Below are 26,701 nucleotides of genomic sequence, written 5' to 3' on the forward strand. Positions count from 1 at the left end.
GAACCTAGCCGTAAGAGATAATGAAAATTTTACGAGTGATAATTCCGTGGCAAAGGAAACAATAAATGAGACTGTGAGTACACAGAGAGGTGCGATTAGCAGTGTTTGCAATGAGGTAAAGGGCTACAATGAATTAGCAGAAGTAACTGATTGGCATGTGCAGATCGACGATCTGTACAAGGGCCTAAAGCAATGTGAGTGGGAGGATTTTAAGAAGGAGTATGAAGCGAAGAAATTAGTTAATAGAAAAGGAAATGATAGGGGCGTCAATAAAGTGACGTGGCCCAAATTTGAAGAGGGGAGAATAAATAGAGCCGCGCAAAGTACGCTTGCTGCCGATAAGAGGAAGGTTAATGATAGGAAGGGGTTGGAGGATGAAATCCTCAGCATTGACGAAGAAATAACTTCTGCTAACAATCCGCCAATAGTACAAGCTGCTACCGAGAGGCACCGTGGAGAAGGGGCAGATGATTACCTGAAAGTAATTAAAGTCCACGAGGATTACACCGAATATGAAGTCACAGTGGATGTGAATAAAGCTGAGGATGCGGCCGTTTTGCCAAAAGAGGAGATTGAATTAAAGTCCAAGCCTGACGACCATACCGAGGAAGAACTTAGTGCCTGTCTCAGAAAAGCATTTATGTTAGAACCTGATAGCGATCCAGAATGGTCGGATTCCGACGATAGTTCAGATGATGAAACATACGCAAATACAGACAAAATTGACTATACTAACTTTCCATGTTGTGCAAAAGTAGCGTACTTAAATGAATCTGGTGTTGAGGAAGAGAGTAGTGATGACCCTAGTGAAGATGAATTTTCCGGTGTAAAAGAAAGTGAATATACTTTTACTGAAAGAGGGTATGGGAAAATCAGTGAAAATGAAGGGGATGTAGTTAATTGCGATATTGTACCTAACAATGACGAAGTATCAAAACAAAATCCAGATGTTGAGACCGAACAAAGAAAGAAAGAGCCGCCTGATGACTCAGTGTTTATTTTGCGAAGAGTTCAAGTAAGCAAAGACTTTGAACTCCAGAAGCCTAAGAAGCCACCAGATTTAAGTGACTGTTTTATGAACCAGAAAAGACTGCCTTGTTAATAAAGAGACTAAGGGCAGGATGCTGTATTTGTATATATTATTAATATTATGCATGACTTTATTGTTACTGTAACTCAGTGTTATCTAAAAGTGAATTATTGTTTTGTTGAATTAGAGCCTGGGGCAGATTCATATCGGATTTTGAGAATGTCATGAACACTTTACATCATGAAACTACAGGGTTCCCACCGGAAGAAATTTTGTTAGGTAGAAGTTGTAAAAGTTTAATTGAAGAAAAATTAGAGTTTCCACCTTGTACAAGTTTGGGATTGAATCAAAAGAAAGAATTGGTAATAAAAAGGGCAAAGCAAAAAGCTGAATCTAGATCTAGAAGACACGATAAAAATCTAAAAGTTTCAAAATTTAAAATTGGAGATTATGTTCTTTTGAAAACCCACGAAAAATCTAGTGAACTAAACCATGAAATTTCAAAATTTAAATATATCTATAATGGACCATATATAATACAGAACATTCCACACGATAATGCTTACTACCTGATCTACCCAAAATCCAAAAGACCTTTAGGTGTAAGAAATATTGTGGACCTGAAACTGTATGTTCCCAGGAACAAGTAATTGTGCTGTATCTTATGCTGAAACCAAGTTATTTGAAATGTAACTAATCTTCGTAAATGTCTGTATACCATTGAAAGTGTGCTAATGTAGTTATGTGAGTTTCAGATTACCAATTGTACTGTAACTGTAAAAATGTATGGAGAAAAGGACTGAAAAGGAAGGATAAATGCTATCAGCCAGATAAAAGATGGAACTGTCAAAACTGAAAATGGGCAGTGTATGAACCATAATATGAAGGACTGCCAAATACCAATGAGGGCAGATAAATAGTCGATGGAAAATTGTACATGTGATCCAGGAAATATGACTATATGAAGTAAAATGGACTGCCCAAATCCGCATAATAGGCAGCGAATATGTGTAGATAATTTTCTGAAAATTTTGTGTGTGTGTTCTGTTTAGTAAGTTAAGAAATGGACTGCTATTCAAAGCAAGCAGCGACAAATTATCCTATAGTGTATACGAAATATGCATTTGTTTTTTGTAGTTAAATGTGTGTATTCCAGAATTTTTAATTATTTCTTTGAGAAATTTGGGAAAAAATGATTAAATTGCTATTTTAGTAATGTTATGATGGGAAGTTGGACTGTGCAAAAGGCACTTAAGTAAATAACGAGATTTTGGTCTTGGTATGTTAAAATAGTGTAAACCTATATACAGTGAGTGGAAGGAAATATGTAGTGTAAATCCTCTTCAACATTTACGTAAAGATTCAGAACCAGTGTATAATTGTTAAATTTAGTGTTCCCATAAAATTTAGACTTAAGAAAATTTTCTGGAAACAGGGGCATGTGTAACAATAATAACCTATAATAATTTTTTTTTTCCTTATGAATTTAGATAAAATTTTCTTTCTGAATTTATGTAAAGTAATATAAGTAATGTTTTGAATTTCTTTTTCTTTTCATGTCATGTTAAAGAAAACTGTAAACAACTTTTGAAATGAATGTTATTATTTATGTTAGATTTCAAGCAATTTGATAACCAAAAGGAAATGTATTTAATGTTAAAACTATTGTAAAATGTGAAAATTGTAATTTAAACACTTGGTCCATACGTAGGTAATGCATTAGGATATGTGTAGTAGAAAACCTGTGGTGAATACCCTACCTGTAGGGGAGCGGGAAAAGGTGGATGCAGGCGAGCGCGGGAAAAAGCACACTGGCGCGGTTCGGCACAACGGGCTCAGTATTACAGTCGGAGTTGGGCATCGGTCAGAGGAACATGTACTGTACCGAGGAGGCTATCTAGGAAAGGTGGATTCCATTGAGCCTCGGATGGGCCGATTCCGACGACTACTTGGCATGGCTATATCCTTGGGCACAAAATTGGAAAGATTACGACGCTAAGAAGAAGGAAAGTGCCGATGCAGTGAGAGCCTTAGCCGTGCTTGTATGTGTGCTGTGCTGCCCGCTATCTCGCTGCCCACCACCCGCCGCACCGACGTGCACAGGTCAAACTTTTATTTCATCTTTAGAAGTGTATCTGTGTGGACCAGTGTCGAAACTGTTTTGACTGTTCAATAATAACGTGACTTTTACCAGAATTGCCTTAGCCATCACTTATCCTTATCATTGACCTAGACAGGGTCCTTACCACATATTATGCAACCTGAGTATCCCGAAATGAAAGTTTACAGTTAGTACTAAATTATCTGCAGACCAATCTATGCTATAAAGGCGTTTAAAGTTAGGTGTGTAAATGTAAATGTTAGTAAAGAACAACAGTGTGATTAAATTGAAAGATAAATTTTGAATTGAGCTAGTGATGTTATTTAATTAATGTGTGACAGAAATAATGACAATTAATTAATTCAGAAGCGTGACAAAAGAGCAGTAATCCATAGATTGATAATTTTGAGTGTTAATTTACCTTCAGGACTTACTAGTTTCAGTATAACGACCATAACAGTTTCAGCCCCCCCCCCCTTCTCTTGCCCATTCTTGCACATATTGAAGTGTACTGATCAGATTTGAACAGCAAAGTTAAGTTCTATATTTAACCTAAGTGTATTAGTAATTTTACCAATTTTAATAGTGACATTGTATGTGTGTTTTCAAAATTGCTAATTCTAGGGTAATCTATGCCCGATTTCAGTCTGATCAATATACAAAGTGCAGTTCGTAGTAATCATTGCTGTGTGGTGTTGTGTAATTTTAGCTCGTCCAAACTAATACAAAAGGAGAGAACTTTAGTTCAGTGGATTTTTCCTATGCCAAACTTTGTCTTATAACGCAACAGTATTCCGTGTTGTTATGCTTGTACATGCACACACTTGTACAAGGAAAAACTCATTCAATGCCTAATTAGGCTGGCGACCGAATTATTAATCATTGGTAATATCTACTGTGTGTACTTCTTGTCCATGCGAACGCGTAATTATACTTTACATTTGCTTGACGCATCATTGTAGTTACTGACTGAATATAGGTTCGATCTTGCTTCCATTAGGTACACGTGGTCAAATTTATGTACTAAAATCCTTGTTTACAAGGTGAAGCCCGTGAACTTATTACAGTACAGGCTTTATAGAGCTAACGCACGTCCGAAAGGGCGGTAGTGTTACACATCTTTCTCTGTTATACTTGGATTTGTCAAATCTGTCTAGGTTTCCTGAAGTACATGGCACCAGGAGTCTATGGAAAGACCATGCAATTCCTGTAATTTACAGGCTGGTGGTCTGTGGATGCAGAGGTGGTGACCTGTGGTAAACAGATGTTTTGCATCAGTTTCGGGTTAGTCGAATTTAATGGCAGAGAAATGAACTATGTGTTCATTATCATGCTACTCAAATCACTGTCACAAGATTCCAGCCTTGTTACACAGATATTTATCCCGCTAGAGGATTTCATTGCCAATGGGGAAGACATCAGGCATGAAGAGATGCAGGTGGTCTACAATAATGTTAACACAGTCTACAGCACCCATGGCACCTTTGATTACTATTGAAGGTCCCATGAAACATCAGCTGAATGTTTCCTATAGCATAATATTGCCTCCATCCCACAAAGTGGCGTAATCCACTGGTACAAGCAACTATGACAAAGGGCAGACTGTTATGGGCCATTACCTAGGAATGAGCTTCTTAGAAATGGTGAGGCTGTTTGGCTGTCCCCTTGCTACTGCCATGAGCATCTGTAGAAAGTGGTTGAAGGATGGTGAACTCACGAGTAGGCAAGAGGAGTTGGACATCCACACCTCGCCATAGAATGTGGAAGTCAGAGGCTTGCTTCCTTTATAAATCTGTTACAGATATGACAACAGATTACAGTGCCAGTGCAGGGGCATGAGCTTTGGAACACATCATCCAGCACACACTGTTGAATATGAATGGTTCTTTGCAGCAGTCAATCCGTATGTGTTCCCCTATGGCATCATCAATGATGACTGCAGTGTGTATTGTATCACCAAGATTGCACTGTGGATCAATAGAAACTTGGAGATGGATTGGATGAATCACATGTATTGTTACATCAGGTCAATGATTTTGTACATAAATGCTGTCATATAGCTCAACGGCTGATTGAAACATGGACCATGCCAAGGTCACAGGCCATTGGTGGTAGTACTACATTATTGGGGGTCTTCACATCAACTTCCATGAGATGTGTGATACTGATGGAAGGCAGCTGGACAGCTGTGAACTACATGAACATTACTGCAGACAACTTGGATCTCTTCATGCTTAACATCTTTTCCAACAACAATGGCATCTTCCAGCTAGATAACTGTTCTCATGATCTGGCCAGAAACATCCTATAATGGTTTAGGAGCATGACTGAGTAACACTGCCTTTGGGTGTGTTCACAAGCTGTTAGATGGCTTGTCTGCACAATGGTGTGGTTGTACACAACTGCCTTGAGCCCTATACTAATTCAATAAATAATATGCCAGCCTGTGAAGAGTCAATCAATAATTTAAAGCACATTTGACTACAAAAACATCAAGTAATCTGGTCATGGTATATCTCCACAATGATGAATCCCAACATAAGTCCAAATCCCACTTTAGTTTTATCTCTGTTAAAAGAGATTCCCTCAACTGGTGACCACACAGAGGCTAATGTTCATTATTAACCCTTTACCTGCTCTGGATGTGTTAACGTGCTTGCCTTTGTAACTGTCTCTGCGCACTCTGAACATCTTTACGAGCGCCACCAGTCCTTCTACCTGGTACTCTGAATGTGTCCACTTGTAGACACATTCACAGTACCAGGTAGGATGACTGGTAGCGTGTGTAAACACATTCAGAGTACACAGGGACAGGTACAAAGGTGTGCGCGTTAACACATCCAGAGCAGTTAAAGGGTTAATAAATGATTTTTTGTAAAGCAGTGCAAGCAAACAATTTGTACACATACAGTGTTCCAATTTTGCAAAAACATGCTATTGTTAATCAATTCCACATAGTTATCAGGTTCACACAGTCTAATATGAAGATCAGCAACATTTGTTCAAGCAAACTCAGTGAATAAAGCCATCTTCACAATAGCAAACTTTTTGCACCAAGCTTGAATAAGTCCAAATTGCCTACCATATTATCACACACTAACCCTAGCAGTTTATAGGTTGCACAGTTCTTACTCCCACCATAGGCACCAACAGAAGACCATGACTAATTGAGTCATATCAGCATTTAAATCCTAGACCACCAACTGAAAGTAGTTGATTTTTAAACAAAGTTGACATTAAAGTTTACATTAAACACATAAGACTGATCTCTATGCTACTTATGCATATCATTATTATACCTGCTTAGCATTCTACACCCAGATGAAACTGTACTTTATATACTACTTATCACACAATGAATCATAACTGCATGGTTGCAGTTTAATTCTTTGTGCACAAAGGCTACTGCTGTAATCAGTGACAACTGCACAACATTATTTTACTAGAATTCTTACTGATACATTTAAACAATAAAGATAAATTATATAGCTGTTAAAGCAGAGGCTAAATCTTTGAATGTAATAATAGCAGACTCTTTGCCTTGATACAACCTTTATATTATGATATGTGCATAAAGTGCACACAGTGTGACATCGGCAGTTTATTCCTTGGAACTTATGAAGTAACAGTTCCATTATTATTTGAGAGTTTGGTTATTTATCTGTTTACAGAGTTGAATGTTTTACCTTGAATTTTGTGCTGCAATTACAAAAATAAATAATTACAGCTTCCTGGAGCTTATTACTTCATCTGTATGTGGAATAAGACTAAGCAAGATTGCTATGGTCTCTTACCCTTTTAATACCCTTTTAAAACTGATTCTTTTATTGTACCATCCAGCATCAAATTCTACTACTCTATTCCTTATTACGTCGCTAGAATCACATTTGCACAAGAAATCTGTGTCCAATCTAACAGTCATTGGCAGGTTTCAGATTATAATCAATTTATATTAAAACAATGACCATTGATCTCAAATTCCAACAAGATTTCTTTATTGGTGGACTTGCTACAAGCTCCTGTTGCTGCTCTAATCTTTACACTAGTTTCAGGCAGTCCCGCCAGTTCATTGCTTCTAATCTGCTGTCAGAAGGATTCAGACACAGTTGAAATACATGAACCTGAATCCAAAAATGGCATCTCTTCCATGTCTCCCACCTTAATACATTTATTCCCCCGTGTTCTATTTCTTTATCTTCTCTAAATAATTTGTTAAATCCATCCACAATATATTGTACTCCTCCTAATTCTTCCAATTTTCTGGCTACTTTGAACCTTAAATTCATCCCACTTCTCTGGTAGCAAAGCTTTCTGAACTTTAGCATAAGATATCCAATCATTAATATTATACTCATTCTCCTCTTTTCTCAACCAGTTGCAATTAACATCCCTGTTGCTGTTGTGGTTTTCAGTCTGAAGACTGGTTTGATGCAGCTCTCCATGCTACTCTATCCTGTGCAAGCATCTTCAGCTCTGAATAAATATTGCAGACTTCATCCCCCTTAATCTGCTTGCTATAATCATCTCTTGGTCTCCCTCTATGATTTTTATTCCCCACACTATCTTTCAGTACTAAATTGGTGGATAATGTCTCACAACATCCCATATCAACTGATACCCTCTTCTAGTCAGGTAGTCCCACAAATTTATTTTCTCCCCAATTCTATTCAGTACCTCCTCATTAGTTACGTGTTCTATGCATCTGATCTCCTTTGATAGCACATTTCAAATGCTTATATTCTCTTCTTATCTAAACTGTTTATCATCCATGTTTAATTTCCATATATGGCTACATTCCATACAAATACTGTCACAAAATACTTCCCAACACTTAAATCTATACTCGATGTTAACAAATTTCTCTTCTTCAGAAATGTTCTCTTGCCCTTGCAGTCTACATTTTGTATCATCTCTTTTTTTGCCATCATCAGTTATTTTGCTGCCCAGAAAGCAAGCTCATCTACCCCTTTGAGTTGACATCCCCATCCAGAATCAAATGTTCATCTTCCCAGCAAACATGACTTTCAGTTTCCTCACAGGGCAACCAACAATAGCACCACCCTCCTTACTCCCACTGACTCCTGCTTCATTAACCAATTCATGACCTCATACAATTTCATGAACATCGGTTGGTTCATTCCTACACTTAACCAACATTTCACTATTTGTAACATCACTGCTACAAACATTAGAATTAACATCCACTCCACTTTGAATGGGCTCAATCTCATTACTTGCAAAAATTTTCTCATTGCTAAATAATGCACTTATATCTTCCTCTTCCTTACAACAGTCTTAAATGCTATTTATAATTTTGCCGTCTGCACTTACATTGTCTATTGCTTTTTCCCCTGACAAGACTAATGGGTCTGCTTCCAATGTTTCAAAATTTTTTATTGAGCATAAACCCACATTGCCTTCACCATTTATTGGCTGAGCCCTTTCATTTCTATCAAATGTTTCCTCAGCATGGAAACTGGATTGATCTTTAAATCTGGTTTTATTCCACTGATTATCTGGCTCTCTTTTATTCCAACTCCTATATTTCTTATGCCCCCCCCCCAGAAAAAACTGTTATTTCCTATAATAGTATCCATATACTCATTTCTGCACTCTCCCTATGATACTCACTTTTTTGTTGCATGGTCGTTTTCATTGTGTCTTCACCACCCCTCCTGCAGACCTCAAGTGAGACCTCAGTTTTCTGACTGTCTGTTCTCAAAATTAGCATTTGGTGCTCTCATCTGCCTTGCCCTCTATCTATCTTTATCCCTTCATTGCTCAAAACTGCCCCTTCTTCCTCTAAAATTTCTATTCTCTCCAGTAGTCTATTCCTCCAGTCCCTGTCTCGATTACTAGGTCCATTTCTCTCACCTCTCCATCTATTCCCATTGCTTCCCTTAGATTTATTACAGTTTCCCTTGTCCTGATTTCCATCACTGTGTTCAACATACTTTGGCCTGTAACAGAAAGCCCTTTCCATATTTTCAATAAAGATAAGAAATTCTTCCCTAGAATAAGTCAGACTATGAATTAGTTCCCATTGTGGATTAGGCAATTTTCTCTTCAAATTTGAAACCTCTGTCAACACATTTAGAGGCCAACCAAATGAATCAATTCATTTAGTTCCTTTACACAGAACCCCGTCATTCTTTTCTTCCCACTTTTGTATTCTGGCCTAAATATAAAAAAAATCATTTTATAGTCTCAACTGCTTAGCTTGTGCCCAGTACTTATTTAGAAACATTGTCTTAGATGTCTTGAAATCTACAAATTACTCAGCATGCTGATTAGCCCAGGTTTGGGCTGCTCCTTCTAACTGTGTTTTTATAAATTTTACTTAAGCACTCTCTATCGTACCAGGTACAAAACTGTCTTTGCAAGCAGTCAGGAAATTTACTGATTGATATTTGTCCTCCCCACTACATCGCCTGGTCTCTTCCTAATTAAGAATTCTGGAGCATTGTGGGTAGAATGTCTGCAGCATTGTGGGCAGGGCCCTCCAGCCAGTCAGGATTTTGACAATCTAACATGCCAATTGGACATAATTTGGGACAATGTCCCTCAGGAGAACATCCAAAAACTCTGTCAGTCAATTCCAAGTGAAATAACTGCTTGCATAAGGGCCAGAGGTGGACCAATGGATTATTCACTTGCTCAATTTGTGAAGCTCTTTCCCTTAATTATATCATCTAATTTTTCTGAAATTGTAAGCATTTGTACATGTACATCATATCTAACAATTTCTGTCCAGAAACTTCCTGGCAGATTAAAACTGTGTGCCCGACCGAGACTCAAACTCGGGACCTTTGCCTTTTGCGGGCAAGTGCTCTACCATTCAGTTCCTTTACACAGAACACCGCCATACTTTCCTTCCCTCTTTTGTATTCTGGCCTAAATAAAAAAAGTCATTTTATGGTCTCAACTGCTTAGCTTGTGCCCAGTACTTATTTAGAAACATTGTCTTAGACGTCTTGAAATCTACAAATTACTCAGCATGCTGATTAGCCCAGGTTTGGGCTGCTCCTTCTAACTGTGATGTCATGCTTCGGTAGCTCAGTTGGTAGAGCACTAGCCCGCAAAAGGCAAAGGTCCTGAGTTCGAGTCTCGGTCGGGCACACAGTTTTAATCTGCCAGGAAGTTTCATATCAGCGCACACTACACTGCAGAGTGAAAATCTCATTCTGGAATTTCTGTCCAATTTGGATAATTCCTTTGTGGTGCATAGTTCTTATGGTCTTAGAGTGTATATTCAAGATAACACCATTGACATGATTCCCATATACAGACAGCTGCTATATCCTGCAAAGAGACACAGCCAGGGAACTGAATTCCAAAAACTGTTGTGACAAAAGAAATGCAAGATAAAATTTTTGCTCAGGTTGACGCTCTGACTTAACAGAGTATCTTGTTACTGCAAATTCATTTCACTCTGAAAAGTTTTTTTTTGTGCAAGTCAGTTTCTGGAAATACTGCTGCAGGGATCTTGCAATACAGATCCCTTCCTAGAATGTAATAAACTGACGACAAATCTATACTTGAGGAATGAGTTTAAAACTCTCACAGGTGCTGCTCCACTTCTGCAATTCCTGATTAAAAATAATTTACAGAAGCCTTTTAGTGAAACATTGAAACCCCTGAAAGTTGTAATTACCATACCAATGAGATCATCTGAGATGGAGCAATCTTTCTCTACCATGAAGAAAATAAAACATTTCTGCAAATTCTCTGCAAACATGTGCTCCCATTCACTAGGAAATCTTTACTTCTTTATGGGGAGAGTGCCATTGTGAATGCAGGCTGTCACAGAGGAAAACTGTTGTTATGAGGTGGAGCCATAAGCAAATTCTATGCTATCAAATTTCTGATGCATTACTGTTATTTATACATAACCTGACAAAAAAGTGAAGCAACCAGAAGGGGAGGAAAGAATGAAATAAAATTTCATGGGCTCAAAGGGTATTTCATTGATTACAAAATGAAGTCTTACAAAGAATTTGACAATATGAGTCCACTTACCAGTATGATTTTGGAAGCCCTCTGACCTGGATACATGCACATACTTGGTTGGGAAGGGTGCCACAAAACCATTGTATCATCTCCTGAGGCAAGCTGGCCCACAATTGCTGTAACTGATCCTTGACATACCGAATACTGGCACAGGGAGGGAGTTGACATCTGAGCTGGTCCTACACATGTCCCACTGAGCACAGATCTGGGGAGCTTGCTGGCTCTGGGAGTACCTCAGCATCATGCAAACAATACATAGAGACATGTGCAATAAGTTGATGGGCATTGTCCCAATGAAAAATGGCCCACAATACTATCACATGAGAGGTAATGCATGAGGGTGCAGATTGTCTATGACATACAATTGTGCCATCCAAGTTCCTTGAATCACTATGAGTTGTGACCTGAACTCATACCTGATGGCTCCCCACACCTCGATGCCAGGAGTAATACCACTGTGGCTCTCCAAAACAATGGAAGAATGTCACCTCTCCCTAGGTCACTAACATACTTGTTATGATGGTCATGTGGAGTAGCGCATTATTGCAATTCACTGCTGAATACAATGTGATGCCATTCATCAGCAGTCCATGCTTCCCATTCACAGCACCACTCTAAATACTGTTGTTTGTGTTGTGGTTTTAATGGCTTCCTAAGTATGGGAGAGTCATTTACTGACCTGGTTGCTGCTTATCTCTGACTTATGGTACAGAATGACACATAAAGTTTCTGGGATTCCATTACTTGTTATTGGATGGCAGATTCAGATGTGAACGGGTTACAATGTGCTTGATGCACAATACTGTGATTCTCCATTGTGGTAGTCAAACAGAACCTTGACTACAAGTATGCTTGCCTCCATCCTACAATGCAGTCTATTTTTGGGCCACCGTCACTCCAGAATGCTCATCACATTTGGCAGGTCAAATGGAGATCTACAAAGAGGCCCTTTCAGACTCGGTCTGATGCTGATTCGGCTATCTCTCATGAGTATGTGGCATCTTCATGTCCTTCACAGCAATCACTTAACATCTGACACTGTTCACAGCTCTACCATACCCAAAAAGATCTGGTAACAATACTAAATGTAAACACTTATCCTCTTTGGAGGCCATTCTACTTGTCACAGAGAATTGCAGCTCTAGTAATTTACATAACCACTGATGGTAGGTATGTGAAAGAAGTTGCATTAATGTCTGACCACATCTTCTGAGTGCTTCACCTTTTTTGTTGGTTGGTGTATAATGATTTCCTCTTTTCCTTTTCATACACTAGAGTTCATATTTTCTCCGGTCTCATGCCTTTCAGTTCTGCTCACAGATCAAAAAGGAACAACTACGGAAAAAGTCATCCTACAGAGTATTTTTTTCTACTCAAATCTTAAGATGGTAATCAACATAATGTTATTAGTTAATGCTTACTTTATGGCCTTGTGAGTTTCATGCTGGTCAAGAACTATCCTGTTCAGTGGTTTGACAACTCCCTTTTTTATACCTTCTTTTACTTCCCTATGTAATCTCAATTTCAGGTCATCATTTAAGTCGAATAACTTGTTACATGATATTCCATAGTATGAAATACTCCTTAGAAATGGGTTCATTCCTGTGAAAAGAAACAGCATAACGTAAGGTAATTTTAATTTTTAAAGTAGAAAAAAAATGTTGAATGAAATGATTAGTGAACTGATGTAGTGATGCACTTTTCTAATATGAATTTCTCTTCATAAACTTTTAAGAAATGTAACATAATACTGATATTGTTGTGAGATGTAATAGAATTGTGCTGAAAATCAATTAACCTACCGTAATGCCTACCTGAGCTCTCTGATAAATTAGTAAAATGTGTATTTACACAGTTTTTGTCTTATTTACTTTGTGGTACATAATTTCCTACCAGACAAGTTTCACCAGGGTGACAAGGAATAGAAAAAGAAAGAGAAAGTACACTTGTGTGAAGGATGCCACTGAAATTTCTCTTTCATATTAATACAGATTGAAGACATCAGGACTGAGACAGCCACATGGTAGGGAAGACAAAGGTGGGAGTTGAAGTAATGGACCTAATATATACTTTATCTTGTGAAAGGTATCATTCTTTACTTTCTTCACTGTCCTACAGTGACCTGACCAAGTGAGATGGTGTAGTGGTTAGCATGCTGGACTCGCATTTGGGAGGATGATGGTTCAAACCCATGCCCGGCCATCCTGATTTAGATTTTCTGTGATTTCCCTAAATCGCTTCATGCAAATACTGGAATGGATTCTTTGAAAGGGCATGGCTGACTTCCGTCCCCATCCTTCCCTACCTCAATGGGATCAATGACCTTGTTGTTTGGTTCCCTCCTCCAAATCAACCAACCTATACGGCTGCCTGAAAATCTGTGGTTTTTTAATCAATCTGAAAATCTGTGGTTTTTTAATCAATCACTTGATGTCAAGTCATACAGACCTCTTTAAAATAATGTACAGTATGTTTCCAGAGTTTTCCACTGACTTAATATTATCCTATTGACTTCTTTTTCATTCAACACCATTGATTTTTATAGTAACTGCAATTTAATTACAATTACCATATCAGTTACTAAATGACTTTGATCCTAAATTAAAGTTAAAATAATTTCTACACAACTACCTTGCAGTTTGTAGAACACCACTAGTTTCTCTGAAACTAGAATCTCACCTGTGTACTCTACTTAGTCCCAAAAACTGTGTTCAATATATTTATTCATTTTTTTCCTTGTGTGTGTGGTGGGAGAGGGGGGGGGGGGGGGTTAAAGGTATTGGTTCAGTGGAACTATTAATTACAAGTATTATTTGATCAATCATTTAAATATTTCTACTTTATCTCCTTCTTCATGCCTAAGTGACTAATTCTAGCTATGAAGTTTAAGTTCCCTATTTGTTCGTTTTTAAATTTAACTAGATGGTAGCTATATTTTTCTTCTTTACTACCTCAAATTAAACTAGAAATTAAGATATTTTGAGTACTGCATCCAATTCCAACCAAATTTGGCTGACAGAAGCTAAATATTAACTACAATAAAACATACTTGTCCCATTTCTTCACAATTAAGATGCTTCTTAGTGCTTAGCAACTGACAGAAAAACTGCTGAAGTTTCTTCTTTACCAGTAGTGTTACTGGGTCAACCAGTGTTTGTTTCTTTTTTGGAAAGCTTAGTTCTGCATCAATACACTAATCCCCACAGCATAACCCCCAAATGACATTTATTCTTGTTTCTGCAGATAACGGTTTCATTAAGTTATTTCAGAGATAGATACTGTCCTTTAACCTCCTCTGGATGACAAATTAATAAATAAATGCTGAAGTTTAGACTAGACAAAGATGGAGAAACACATTAACTTTACTTGTTTCAAAGAAATCATCTTGATAGTCATGTTAACTAATCTAGGGAAACCATACAAAACCTTAATCTGGATGACTAGACTGTGATTTATGTCCTGCTTCTCCTGGATATGAGTCCACTATCAGTGGCTTAATCACTGCACAACTTCCTCTGTACCTAATTATTTAATTCTGCAGTTTCTTCCATTAAAAAAGCAAATGCTACACTATCTTTAAGGAAACAAATTTTGATTCAAATCTATGCTATTTTACATTTGTTTCTCATGTTATTGTCCAATAAAATTTCTGTCTGAATGGAAACTCCTAATGAAGATCAGGAGAAACATCCTATGAATATGAGTAGAAGAGAACTAAATGCTAACATATCCCAACAGCATAATTTCCTGTACAGTGGCTAGAAACTTACCTAATTTGTGATTTTTGTCAAGGTCTGCTTGTGCTAGCTGGATAAAAGTTCCAAAGTATTCAACACAAAATAGTGAGTGTTCCATCTTGTCTCCTGTGAGTGTGTTTATTACTAGTGAGACACCTTGTCCTTTGGTTGTAAGGAGGATGTTATTGTATACTTTTCGATCATCATAGCTGTAGATACAGTCATCATTTATCTGGATACATGATGGATAAAAAATAATATTAGTGAAAATTCACACACTATTCTAATGCTACATTGTCAATATTCACATTATAATGTGTCTTAAATCTTAGCCATAGCATAGGAATACAACGAACACTACATTACTGATCCACTGTTGTTGGTCTTACTCTGAGCTGGAACTTATTTTTTATTTTATTCAGGAATGTAAGAGTGACGTGATACAGGTTGTCCAAATACCAGTTTCATCATCTGAAAGTATGGGTTCTGACCACAGTCAATGTCAGTATTTTTGTCTATACCTCAACATGACTATAATATGTTGTTATACCTTGCAAGTATTTCCAACTATTTGATTGATGAGCTGTTTATAAGGTTGAAAAAGTTTGGTTTCATATTTGAAGTTAATTTTATTATCTATTAAATATTTTTACAGCTGAATAGATGCACGTATGCCTGTGCCACATCAAGGCTGAGTGAATAACAGTGTAAGTCATTTTTCCTTCAATGTTACTATTGTATTTGACCTGTGATTAATTATTGATAATGAACTTCATCTACATCTACACGGATACTCCACAAATCACATTGAAGTGCCTGGCAGAGGGTTCATCGAACCATCTTCACAATAATTCTCCATTGTTCCAATCTTGAACAGTGTGCAGAAAAAATAAACACCTACATCTTTCTGTGGGTGCTCTGATTTCCCTTATTTTATTATGATGATCGTTTCTTGCTATGTATGTTGGCAGCAACAAAATATTTACATATTTAGAGGAGAAAGTTGGTGATTGAAATTTTTTAAGAAGATTCTGCAACAATGAAAAACACGTTTGTTTTAATTATGTCCACCCCAAATCCTGTTTCATGTCAGTGACACTCTCTCCCCTATTTCTTGATAATATAAAATGTGTTGTTCTTCTCTGAAGTTTCTCGGTGTACTCTATTAATCCTATCAACTTCATAAGGGAGTAACTGAAATGTGAGATTATTGTCAATATTCTCAAATGTTTAAAAAACTGTCTACAAGAGGTTCTAGGGTCAACATCATGCATTGACCTTATTACAGACATTTGTGAAATAAACACTTTCTTCCTCAAAGATGAATTACTCTCAGTATACTATGCCAAAGAATACCAGTGAATGCAAATATGAGACATAAGTGAACTTTTATGACTTTTCATCTAAAAAATCTGGTACTATGTGTAACCCAAAAGTTACAGAGCATAGACGTTTAACATTTGTAAGATGTGACTTCTGGTTAGGTTCTTATCATTAACTCTGTTTTTTGTCCTCTAACAAGCTGGTGCATCAGCAGCTCTGTAGTCATTGTTTTCCCTTGACATTAAGTACAGTCTTCATTTTGTTTTGCAAGATACTTTATTTCCATTAGTAATCCAAGGTTTTGAAACATTTAACCTATTTGCTTTGATTACTTTCTTAGGGAAGCAGTTTTCAATGTGACCAATGACCATATCAGAGAAACAATTATATTTTTCATTTATCCTAGGTGAATTGTATACATCTTTCCAGTCTGTATTCCTCAAACAGTTTTTTATACCTTCAGTTCCTGTTTCATTTATTATTCGTATAGTTTTCCACTTCCTGTTATTAGTTGAATCAGACCCCACAACATTAAATGTAAGCAACTGGGACATTGATCTGAAAGGCCATTAAATATTGGATTTATACTATGATTTGCTAGTGTGGGAGTATCTATGAAACTTTTATCTACAGCAGTGCTGCTGGTACCTTAACCCTGGTTGGGAGCTGTACTAAGGGAATGAGATTATAAGAAGTGGTAAGAGACTCTAGTATGGATCTTGAGTAACTATCCTCCAGAAAATTTAAATTAAAATCTTCACTAGTAAGCTTAAGAAATTTAATACTGCATCAAGCTGTTTAGTGAATAGGTGGAAATTACCAGTTGGGGCCATATTGTGACTATAATTATTTTTCTTTCATGTGTTCCTACTTGTGTGGCACATGCTTCAAAATGCTGATCACTACAGTATTTAAGAATGTCAATGTTTCTATAATTGTGACCCTTTCTAATGTAAGTGGCAACTTTTCCTTTTCCGTCTCTTTTCTACAATACTTTGAAGCTAAGGTATACCCTTCCATATTAAGCATTTCAATTTCACTACCTAAATGATGTTCAGAAATATAAATATTATCGAGGGATTTGTACACTGTAGCTCATGTAATCAGATCTGAAATTCATTAATTTTGTTTTTTAAACCTCTGATATTCTGATGTAGTAAATTTACTGTTACTTTTTTTGTCTTCAAAAATGTTATGCTTAACATTTTCAGACATATATTGTTTCAATATTGAATGTGTAGATAATGAGCCTAACCTAAAAAAGAACTACTCCCATGAGTTGCAGTGTCCCCCCTTAAAGAATTTGCTATCAGCCTAGCCAGTATATCCTTCCTATTCTATTGAGATGCAGGCCATGAGAAGTAAAGCCCCATCTACCAATAGTGTCAAGAGTATCTTACAGATGCATAAGATAGTATTATTTTTTGTTTATTAGTGTGTTCTGCTTCAAAGTAAGAGCGTAATAATCTCTGTTTTCCCACCATTCCATAAATGATAAAATTAATTCAATGTGCAAATTAATATTTTTTATCTCACTTGTTACATATTTACCAACTACAGCACTGCATCTGTGATTCACCTAACATGTGACATAACAACTACAGTGCAAGATATGCTTCTCTTTTAACAATGTAATCTGTTACCGACGTACATGCCACTGAATGGGACCATATGTATTTCATGACATAAAGCATTGACAGTGCAGAATTACGCACAGCACATGTTTTGGAGTGATACATTCTAGGATAATAGATATGGTGACATCATGGATACAGGCATGGTATTATCATGGATAAATTGCCTACCATCTTGGACCATAACTACCAGAAACTATCTTATATTTCCAACAGTAGCTATTACTTTACAAAAACTGAAGGAGCTCAAATCCAATATTTCTTCACTACTGCCACTATATCTGAATGAAACAAAATGCAAATAGCTCAGTTCAAAAAACTTAGATCTTATCCACAGCACAGCTTAAAAAACAAATCTTCACTGAGCTTCAATAGATATGCATGATATACAATGTTTGAGAATTCACATGATGATATCCTCCAAAACTCTATAAACAATGGAAGCAACCTACACCCAGTAAACTAAGAATACATCAAATACCTCTTAATTTAGGAAAAGACAGATTGCCACTTACCATCAAGATGACACATTAAGTTGTAGACACACACAATTAAAAGGCACTTATACATAAGCTTTTGACCACAGCCTTCACCAAAAAAAGAAAGAGAAACACACACCATTCATTCACACAAGCAAGCACCCCTCACACACAAATGACCCCCAACTCCAGCATCTTGGACCAGAATGCAACTGTCACATGGGATGGAACCAGCAGTCTGGGGCAGTGAGGAAGGGGAAGGGATAGCACTGTATTGGTGGGGGGAGACAGAAGCACTGTCAGGCAGAGTGTGCAGTGACTAGACTTCCAACAGCCACAGTGTTGGGAGCTTTGAGACAGGAAGGTGGAGAGGTGGGGAAACGGAGTGAGAAAGGGGAGGAGCAGGGAAACATGGGTGTGTGCAATGGCAGAGGATAATACACAAAAAGGGTGGGAGACAGAATTGGGAAGGATATGACAGGACAGAGGGGGTAGAACTGTTCGGTGGAGGGTGTGGGGCATTTGTTACTGTAGGTGAGGCCAGAATAATTACAGGAGTGGAGAACGATTTGTAAGGATAACTTTTATCTGCGCAGCTCAGAAAAGCTGGTGGTGAGGGGGAGGATCCTGATGGCTCAGGTAACAACTGAACCACATCCTATGCCATGCCGTGAAATGAGTGACATCCTATACATGATTCTTCCCAACCCTCCTAAAGTGGTGTCTGCATCATTCTAGTCCATCCCTAAGACACTCTGAATACCAGCTCTTTGACACAAGGATCACATCCCAGACTCTGTCACAGGCTCATCTGTGGCATCAGATGTTGGACCACCTGTGTAAGCAGCCATGTCATGTACCAGCTCTGCTGAAATCATTGCACAGCTTTTTATATTGGTATGACAACCAACCAGATGTCCACCAAGATTAATGGCCACTGTCAAACCGTGGCCAAGAGCAAAGTAGACCAACCTGTGCCACAACATGCAGTTGAACATAATATGCTTGATTTCAATGGCTGTTTCACTACCAAAGCCATCTGGATCCTCACCTCAACCACCAGCTTTTCTGAATTGCGCAGCTGGTAATTATCTTTACAACACATTCTCTGGTACTGTAATTATCCCGACATCAACCTATGGAAACATACTGTCCCGCACCCTCCACTCAACAGTTCCACTCCCTCCATCTTATCACCTGTTCCCCATTCTTATCTCCCACTCTCTATGCGTGCCACCCTCTGCCAATGTGCCCATCAATCTTTCCCTGCTCTTCTCCTTTTCACTGTTTTCTGCACCTTCCTGCCCTGCAACTTCCAAACACTGTACCTTTTGGAAGTCTAGTCCATGAACCCCCCCCCTTCCCCCTCCTCACCTGTACACTGCTATCCATTCCCCTTTCCCACCCCCTTAAGACTGCTGCTTCCATTCTACATGACAGTTGCATTCCGGTCTGAGCTGCTGCAGTTGGCAGTCATGTGTATGTGAGGTGTGCCTGCTTGTGTGAATGAGTGGTGTGTGTTTCTCTTTGTTTTCCTGGTGAAAGCTATGGCCAAAAGCTTATGTGTATGTGTCTTTTAATTGTGCCTGGCTGCAACTTAAGTAGCAATTTATCTTTTCCTAAATTGTTGATATTCCAACCTGGAGTTCCTTTGTTTGAAATACTTCTTAATTTGTTTTGTATAGAAAGCTTCCTTCACCTCTGTACCTTATAGAACTTCGCACCATAAAGATTTTGTGTCAGTTACAGGACTGTATAGATCCAAAACTTAAAGTTATTTACTATCATTATTACTTATGTCTTGCATCATTTGGACAATTTTCCTGTGATTTCCTCAGTGTGTAGACCTCCTTTTGGGCAACTAAATTCAATCTGAGACAAATTATGCCAGTAACCAACTTGGTGATGGAGAGAAAGAAAAGAAAAGTTTATGCATTTCCTTTTCATACATGTTTCCTGAGAACTGTCAGATAATTCAAACCTATAAAATATTATCCTTCACCACCTGGAATACATCTAAACTCAGTGTTTTTAACCTAGTGATAAATCAGCTTTGTTAAGCAACATGTAATACAAGATTTAAATACAGCAGCATTCTGCTTTCAGTTATCTCTTACCTGTGGAAATGTCTGTTTCAGGATAGTACGCTCCTCATCAGAACCCACAGTTGTCCACACTTTATAGCCTTCTTTCAAGGCCACATTTATGGCAGCTACACCAAATGGTGTGCAACCAGAATGAATAAGTATTTTTTTATCTGGACCATGATTAGTAACGTACAGCTTTATTGAGAAGTATGCCTGGAAATGCCACACAAAAGAAACTTTAACTACACCATGCCTGACATGGTTTTCATTTCATAAATCTATTATGAGAAAATAATCAGGGAGGTAAAAACAAAAATACATGTGATTTGCCATTTGTTGCAATGTTTCTCTCATCTGCAAACAAAAACAAACTAGGTATGAGGTAATGTTATGATGAAATGTCATTACACTACAGAAGAAAAAGTTATGACTCTATGAAGAAACCTTGTGAGACTCCTCATGAAATTAGTTCCCAGTTTGCTGATACACATATTTTGTTATTTTCAGTTGAATTTTCACAAAAGAGTAACTGAGATTGGAGGCATCAGGAACACACAGCACTGTAAAAGGTTAATAGAACTTACAGGAACTTTTTAACAATAAAAAGCAGCACTATTTGATATTATGTAATTCTTGCAGCATTTTTCATATTAATGCAGCAAGATCAGCCTTCTGGAAGCATCATATTCTTATCTGACAAAAAACCAACAAAAATACATTTATCAATAAGAATCTGCCTGGCAAAATACATCATACCCACAGTCAAAAAAGTGATTCTTAAATAAGAAGATATGCGATGGATGAGGAAGTTGTAGAATAATCTCGTGATACAATTTGCAACAATTAGTTATTCTATATGTGAATTTCTATCGCTGTTGCTTGCTATTGGTTTCTTTCTTAGCAAGGCATGTTTTGCCCTGAGAGCTGTTTGTCATATTATTGACAGAAAACTGTTGCTTTTGCCATGCTTTCCACATTTCCATTCTGTACTCTCCTATGGTATTATCTTCTGGTGAAATGCTACAAGAGTTGAAAGTCTTCAACTACAAAAATGAGCAGTGAAGCTAATATGTGAGGTCTCTACCAGAATATATTGCACATGCCTCTTTAAGACTCTCAGGATATTTACTGGATACAAATCAATATATATACTTACTGATGATGTTTGTAGCCAGTAACAAAGAATTATTACAGAAAAACTGTGATATTCACAAGCATTAAGCAAGACAGGGGAAAAATTTCCACCAAGGCTCTGCAACTATCACAAAAGTCCATACAGGAGTAACTGAGTCAGGAATAAAATGATATAACAAGCTGTGCATCAATATAAAAAAAGGAAATTAATAAAATACAAGTATTCAAAAGGAAACTAAAAACATTCCTCAGAGTACAAACATTTTATAAAATTAATGACTTCCTACAGCAGCAAGGCCTCTTTCAGTAAAAATAGAAGAAACCATTTAGATTAAAAAAAATTAAAAGAAAAAATTACTCTTATAAGAAAATCTTTACTTATGTCTTGAAGACAAAATTTTGTATCCCTAACAAAAATTATAATTATAAAATCTAAATTTATTTATATCATAGGTTAAAATGTGTACTACCATTTATTCCATGCTGTTAAGTATTTACTTGAACTTACTTATGTGATGAGGATAGAAATTTTGTATTTTAATTTGAATCAAAATGACAAAAAGTAAATTTAAGTATTTATATGTGGCACTGGGATAAAAATGTGTCCTTCCATTCATCCTGCTATTATGAGCATCCACTTGAACTTATACTAGTGAAATTCAGTTGGTAATATTACCCACAACCAATTGTTCATTGAAAATAAATGTTTCTGTGATATATAAAATGTTCACAATGACTTTGTATTATGTCACTTGACTTGTCCTATATTACTAGTACACCATTTGTACTTGTTAAAGAGTTGTAAAATCTATTTTTTTTGTCACTGTGGTGTTTGATCCAATCCATACATATATTATCAACTCCAGTTGCTTTTCCATTTTAACTGAATTCAGTCCCTCGTTAAGTTCTTTCACAGCAAAAGGCATTTGGGATGAGTCAATTTGTACATAAACAGCTAAAAGCAACAACTTTTAAAAAAAATCATTACTTTTCCTTTTATCGTACTTAGCTGTTGTTTCCTCTATTATTTCAAACAAAATATTTATGTATATCTAAAAACAAAGATGATGAGACTTACGAAACAAAAGCGCTGGCAGGTCGATAGACACACAAACAAACACAGACATACACACAAAATTCAAGCTTTCGCAACAAATGTTTGCTTCATCAGGAAAGAGGGAAGGACAGGGAAAGACGAAAGGATGTGGGTTTTAAGGGAGAGGGTAAGGAGTCTTTCCAATCCTGGGAGCGGAAAGACTTACCTTAGGGGGAAAAAAGGACAGCTATACACTCGCACACACACACACACACATATCCATCCGCACATACACAGACACAAGCAGACAAAAAAGTTGTAAATAACCTTTTGCACCCTATATTTTAAGGCTGCTGACTTCAAAATTCCAAACAGTGCATATCAGTCAATATTGTCAAAAGAAATACAAACTAAGAATTTATAGTTAGTACACTATGTCATCAAAAGTATCTGAACACTTGGCTGAAAATGACTTACAAGTTCATAGCATCCTCCATCGGTAATGCTGGAATTCAATATGGTGTTGGCCCACCCTTAGCCTTGATGACAGCTCTCGCAGGTATACATTCAGTCAAGTGTTGGAAGGTTTCTTGGGGTATGGCTGACTACTGTTCACAGAGTGCTGCACTGAGGAGAGGTATCGATGTCAGTTGTGAGGCCTGTTACGAAGTTGGCATTCCAAAACACCCCAAAGGTGTTCTATAGAATTCAGGTCAGGACTCTGTGCAGGCCAGTCCATACAAGGATGTTATTGTCATGTAACCACTCCATCACAGACCGTGCATCATGAAGAGGTGCTCGATTGTGCTGAAAGATGCAATTGCCATTCCCGAATTGCTCTTTGATAGCGGGAAGCAAGAAGGTGCTTAAAACACCAATGTAGGCCTGTGCTGTGATAGTGCTATGTGAAACAACAAGGGGTGCAAGCCCCCTCCAGGAAAAACATGACCACACCATAATACCACCACCTCCAAATTTTGCTGTTCCCACTACACACACTGGCAGATGACGTTCACCGGGCATTCGATATACCCACACCCTACCATCAGATTGCCACATTGTGTACCATGATTCGTCACTCCACACAACGTTTTTCTACTGTTCAATCATGGCTCATGAGCAGCTGTTCGACCAGGAAATCCAAGTTTTCTCATTTCCCGTCTAACTGTCATAGTGTCATAGTACTTGCAGTGGATCCTGACCCAGTTTGTAATTCCTGAGTGATGGTCTGCAGAAATATCTGCCTATTACACATTACAACCATCTTCAACTATCAGCAGTCTCTGTCAGTCAACAGACGAGGTTGACCTGTATGTTTTTGTGCTTTACGTGTCCCTTCACATTTCCAATTCACTATCATATAGGAAACAGTGGACCTAGGGATGTTTAGGAGTGTGGAAATCTCATGTACAGACATATGACACAAGTGACACCCAATCACCTGACCACATTCGAAGTCCATGAGTTCTGCAGAGCATGCCATTCTGCTCTCTCACAATGTCTAATGACTACTGAAGTCACTGATAGGAATACCTGGCAGTAGGTGGCAGCAAAATGCACCTAATATGAAAAACGTATCTTTTTGGGAGTGTCTGGATACTTTTGATTACATTGTGTACCAGCATTATCTGCACAAGTTTAAAAACAGTGACTGAATCCATTCCCTTAAGAATTTTAGCTGTCTGACTAGTTCCAATAATGCTACTTGTAAATTGCTTGAACTATTTCTGTGCCTGAACGTCCTTCTTGGATTGTGGATACCACACCATTCCTGTTTCCTTGTTCATAACCGTATTTTAAGATCCCACTTCTGTGACTGTTGATAACAATCTTTTCAATCTTTGAATCCAGATTTCAGACCCTCTATCCTATAACACTGGAGGAGGAAACAATTTATCCTGAAATGCATTGCAGCATTGCTAGCAGGAAGTTTTTGATTGCTATGCACCTGTTTATAATTTCTTTAGAAAGCAGCTGGTTTGTTATTCTCTGAAAGTCAATGTCCATAGAGCAAATAGTGCAGATTATGTCCCATCTCTGTTCAACACTCAGTCATCTCGAGCATAAAAGGCCAGAGTGCAAACATACTGACAAATGTATTTAAAGAAATATATTTAACTAACCAACAATGGAAATTACAAGTAGGAATATCAACAATCTGGAAAGACATATAGCTACTAGAAGACATGTCAAGTTGCAGACAGGCACAATTAAAAGACACTCACATATAGCTTTTGACCATAGCCTTCATCAGTAAAAGAAAAATACACACACACACACACACACACACACACACACACACACACACACACACACACACACACACACACACACACCTCACACATATGTGACTACCAACTCCAGTATCTTGGGCCAGAGTGGAGGGGGGGGAGGGGGGAAGGTATAGTAGTGTACAGGTGGAGGGAGGGAGAGAGAGAGAGAGAAATGCTGTCTGGTGGAGTGTGCAAGGACTAGACTGCCAACAGGCACAGCATCAGGAGGTTGTGGGGCAGGGAGGTGGAGAAAAAGTAACTAAAAAGGAAAGGAGCAGGGAAAGATGAGTGGACGAATTGGTAGCGGGCTGCAAATAAACAAAGTGGAAGATGAGAATCACGAGGAGACAGTAGGACAGAGGCAGTGGAAACTATTGGTTGGAGGGTATGGGGACAGTATGTTACTATAGATTGAGGCCAGGATAATTATTCGAGTGGATAACTGGTATCTGCACAGTTCAGAATTGCTGGTGGTGGAGGGAAGGATCCAGATGGCTCGGTTAGTGAAGCAGCCATTAAAACCAAGTGTGTTACGTTCAGCTGCATGTTGTGCCACAGTCTTGTCTACTTTGTTCTTGGCCACAGTTTGGCAGTGACCATTCATCCTGGTGAACAGCTGGCTGATACACATACCAATATAAAAAGCTCTGCAATGATTGCAGCACAGTTGGTAAGTGACATGGCTACTTTCACAGGTGGCCTGGCCCCTGATGGGATAGATTAAACTTGTGACAACACTTGAATTGGAAGTAGTGGGTGAGTTGAGTGGACAGGTTTTGCACCTGGGTCTTCCAAAGGGACATTTTCCTTTGGGGTGGGATTGGGAGTGGCGTAGGGATGGACAAGGATGTTGTGGAGGATGGGTGGGTGACAGAACACCACTTTAGGATGGGTGGGAAGTATCTCGGGTAGGATGTCCCTTATTTCAGGGCACGATGATAGGTAATCATAGCCCTGGCAAAGGATGTGGTTGAATTGTTCCAAGCTGGGATGCTACTTGGTGATGAAGGGGACATTGCTTTGTGACAGGTTTTGGGGATGGAGGGAGGATTGGGGGTGTGAGGGGAAATGGCTCAGGAGATTTGTTTGCAGACCAGATCAGGGTGAGAGTGCCTGTCTGTGAAGGCCTTAGTGACATTCTGAGCAAGGGAGTTTTTTTCAATGCAGATATGCCGTTCCAGTGTAGTCAGGCTATATGGGAGGGATTTTTTTTGTGTAAAACAGATGACAGCTGTGAAAATGCAGGTTCTCTTGGTAGTTGGTGATTTTAATGTGGACAGAGGTCCAGATCGAGACATCAGAGAGGATGTGGTCAACCACTAGGAAGGTGACATGTTGGGTTGAGGAGAACCATGTGGAGTGGATGGCAGAGAAGGCACTGAGGTTGTGAAGGAACAAAGAAAAGATGTCTCCTCGGGGCACCATATCCAACTCCTATTGTACCCACAGCATTCCCACCTCTTCTCCCCTCTTAGCAGCTAAAGCCTGCCTAGTTGACCTTTTCAATTTTCCACATCTCTCGAAACTCCATTCCAACCCATCACCATATCCAGAGCCAAAACATTCCCATAACACTGTTGTTATGAATTGCACTGACTGCCTGGCAGAAGGCCTCTGCCAATTATCTGACTCCTCCATCTGTAAACTCTCCCAGGGTGATCCCATCCCAAAAGTCCAAAACAAGCTCCAATCCCTGCTTAAACCTGTAGGTCCTTCCCAGAAATCTTCCATGAATCCATTTCCCTCCTCACAACTATGACACACCCTGCACACACACACAAACCTACTACATCCTCTCCAAAATCTACAAACCCAACAATCCTGGACGACCCACTGTGGCTGGTTATTGTGCTCCCA

General features: G+C 38.3%; 1 protein-coding gene across 1 annotated transcript in view; it reads right to left on the reverse strand.

Moving 5' to 3' along the window:
- The window catches only part of LOC126191105 (fatty acid synthase-like), a 394,390-nt gene that overhangs the window by 61,824 nt on the left and 305,865 nt on the right, over positions 1 to 26,701 (reverse strand). The window contains exons 26-28 of the mRNA XM_049931844.1: positions 20,432 to 20,614; positions 14,912 to 15,110; positions 12,563 to 12,743 (exon numbers count right to left, since the gene is read on the reverse strand). Coding sequence (XP_049787801.1) covers positions 12,563 to 12,743; positions 14,912 to 15,110; positions 20,432 to 20,614 — 563 coding nt within the window. The remainder of the gene's footprint in view (positions 1 to 12,562; positions 12,744 to 14,911; positions 15,111 to 20,431; positions 20,615 to 26,701) is intronic.

Source organism: Schistocerca cancellata, chromosome 6, assembly GCF_023864275.1.
Source record: "Schistocerca cancellata isolate TAMUIC-IGC-003103 chromosome 6, iqSchCanc2.1, whole genome shotgun sequence".
In the NCBI taxonomy this organism is placed as follows: domain Eukaryota; kingdom Metazoa; phylum Arthropoda; class Insecta; order Orthoptera; family Acrididae; genus Schistocerca; species Schistocerca cancellata.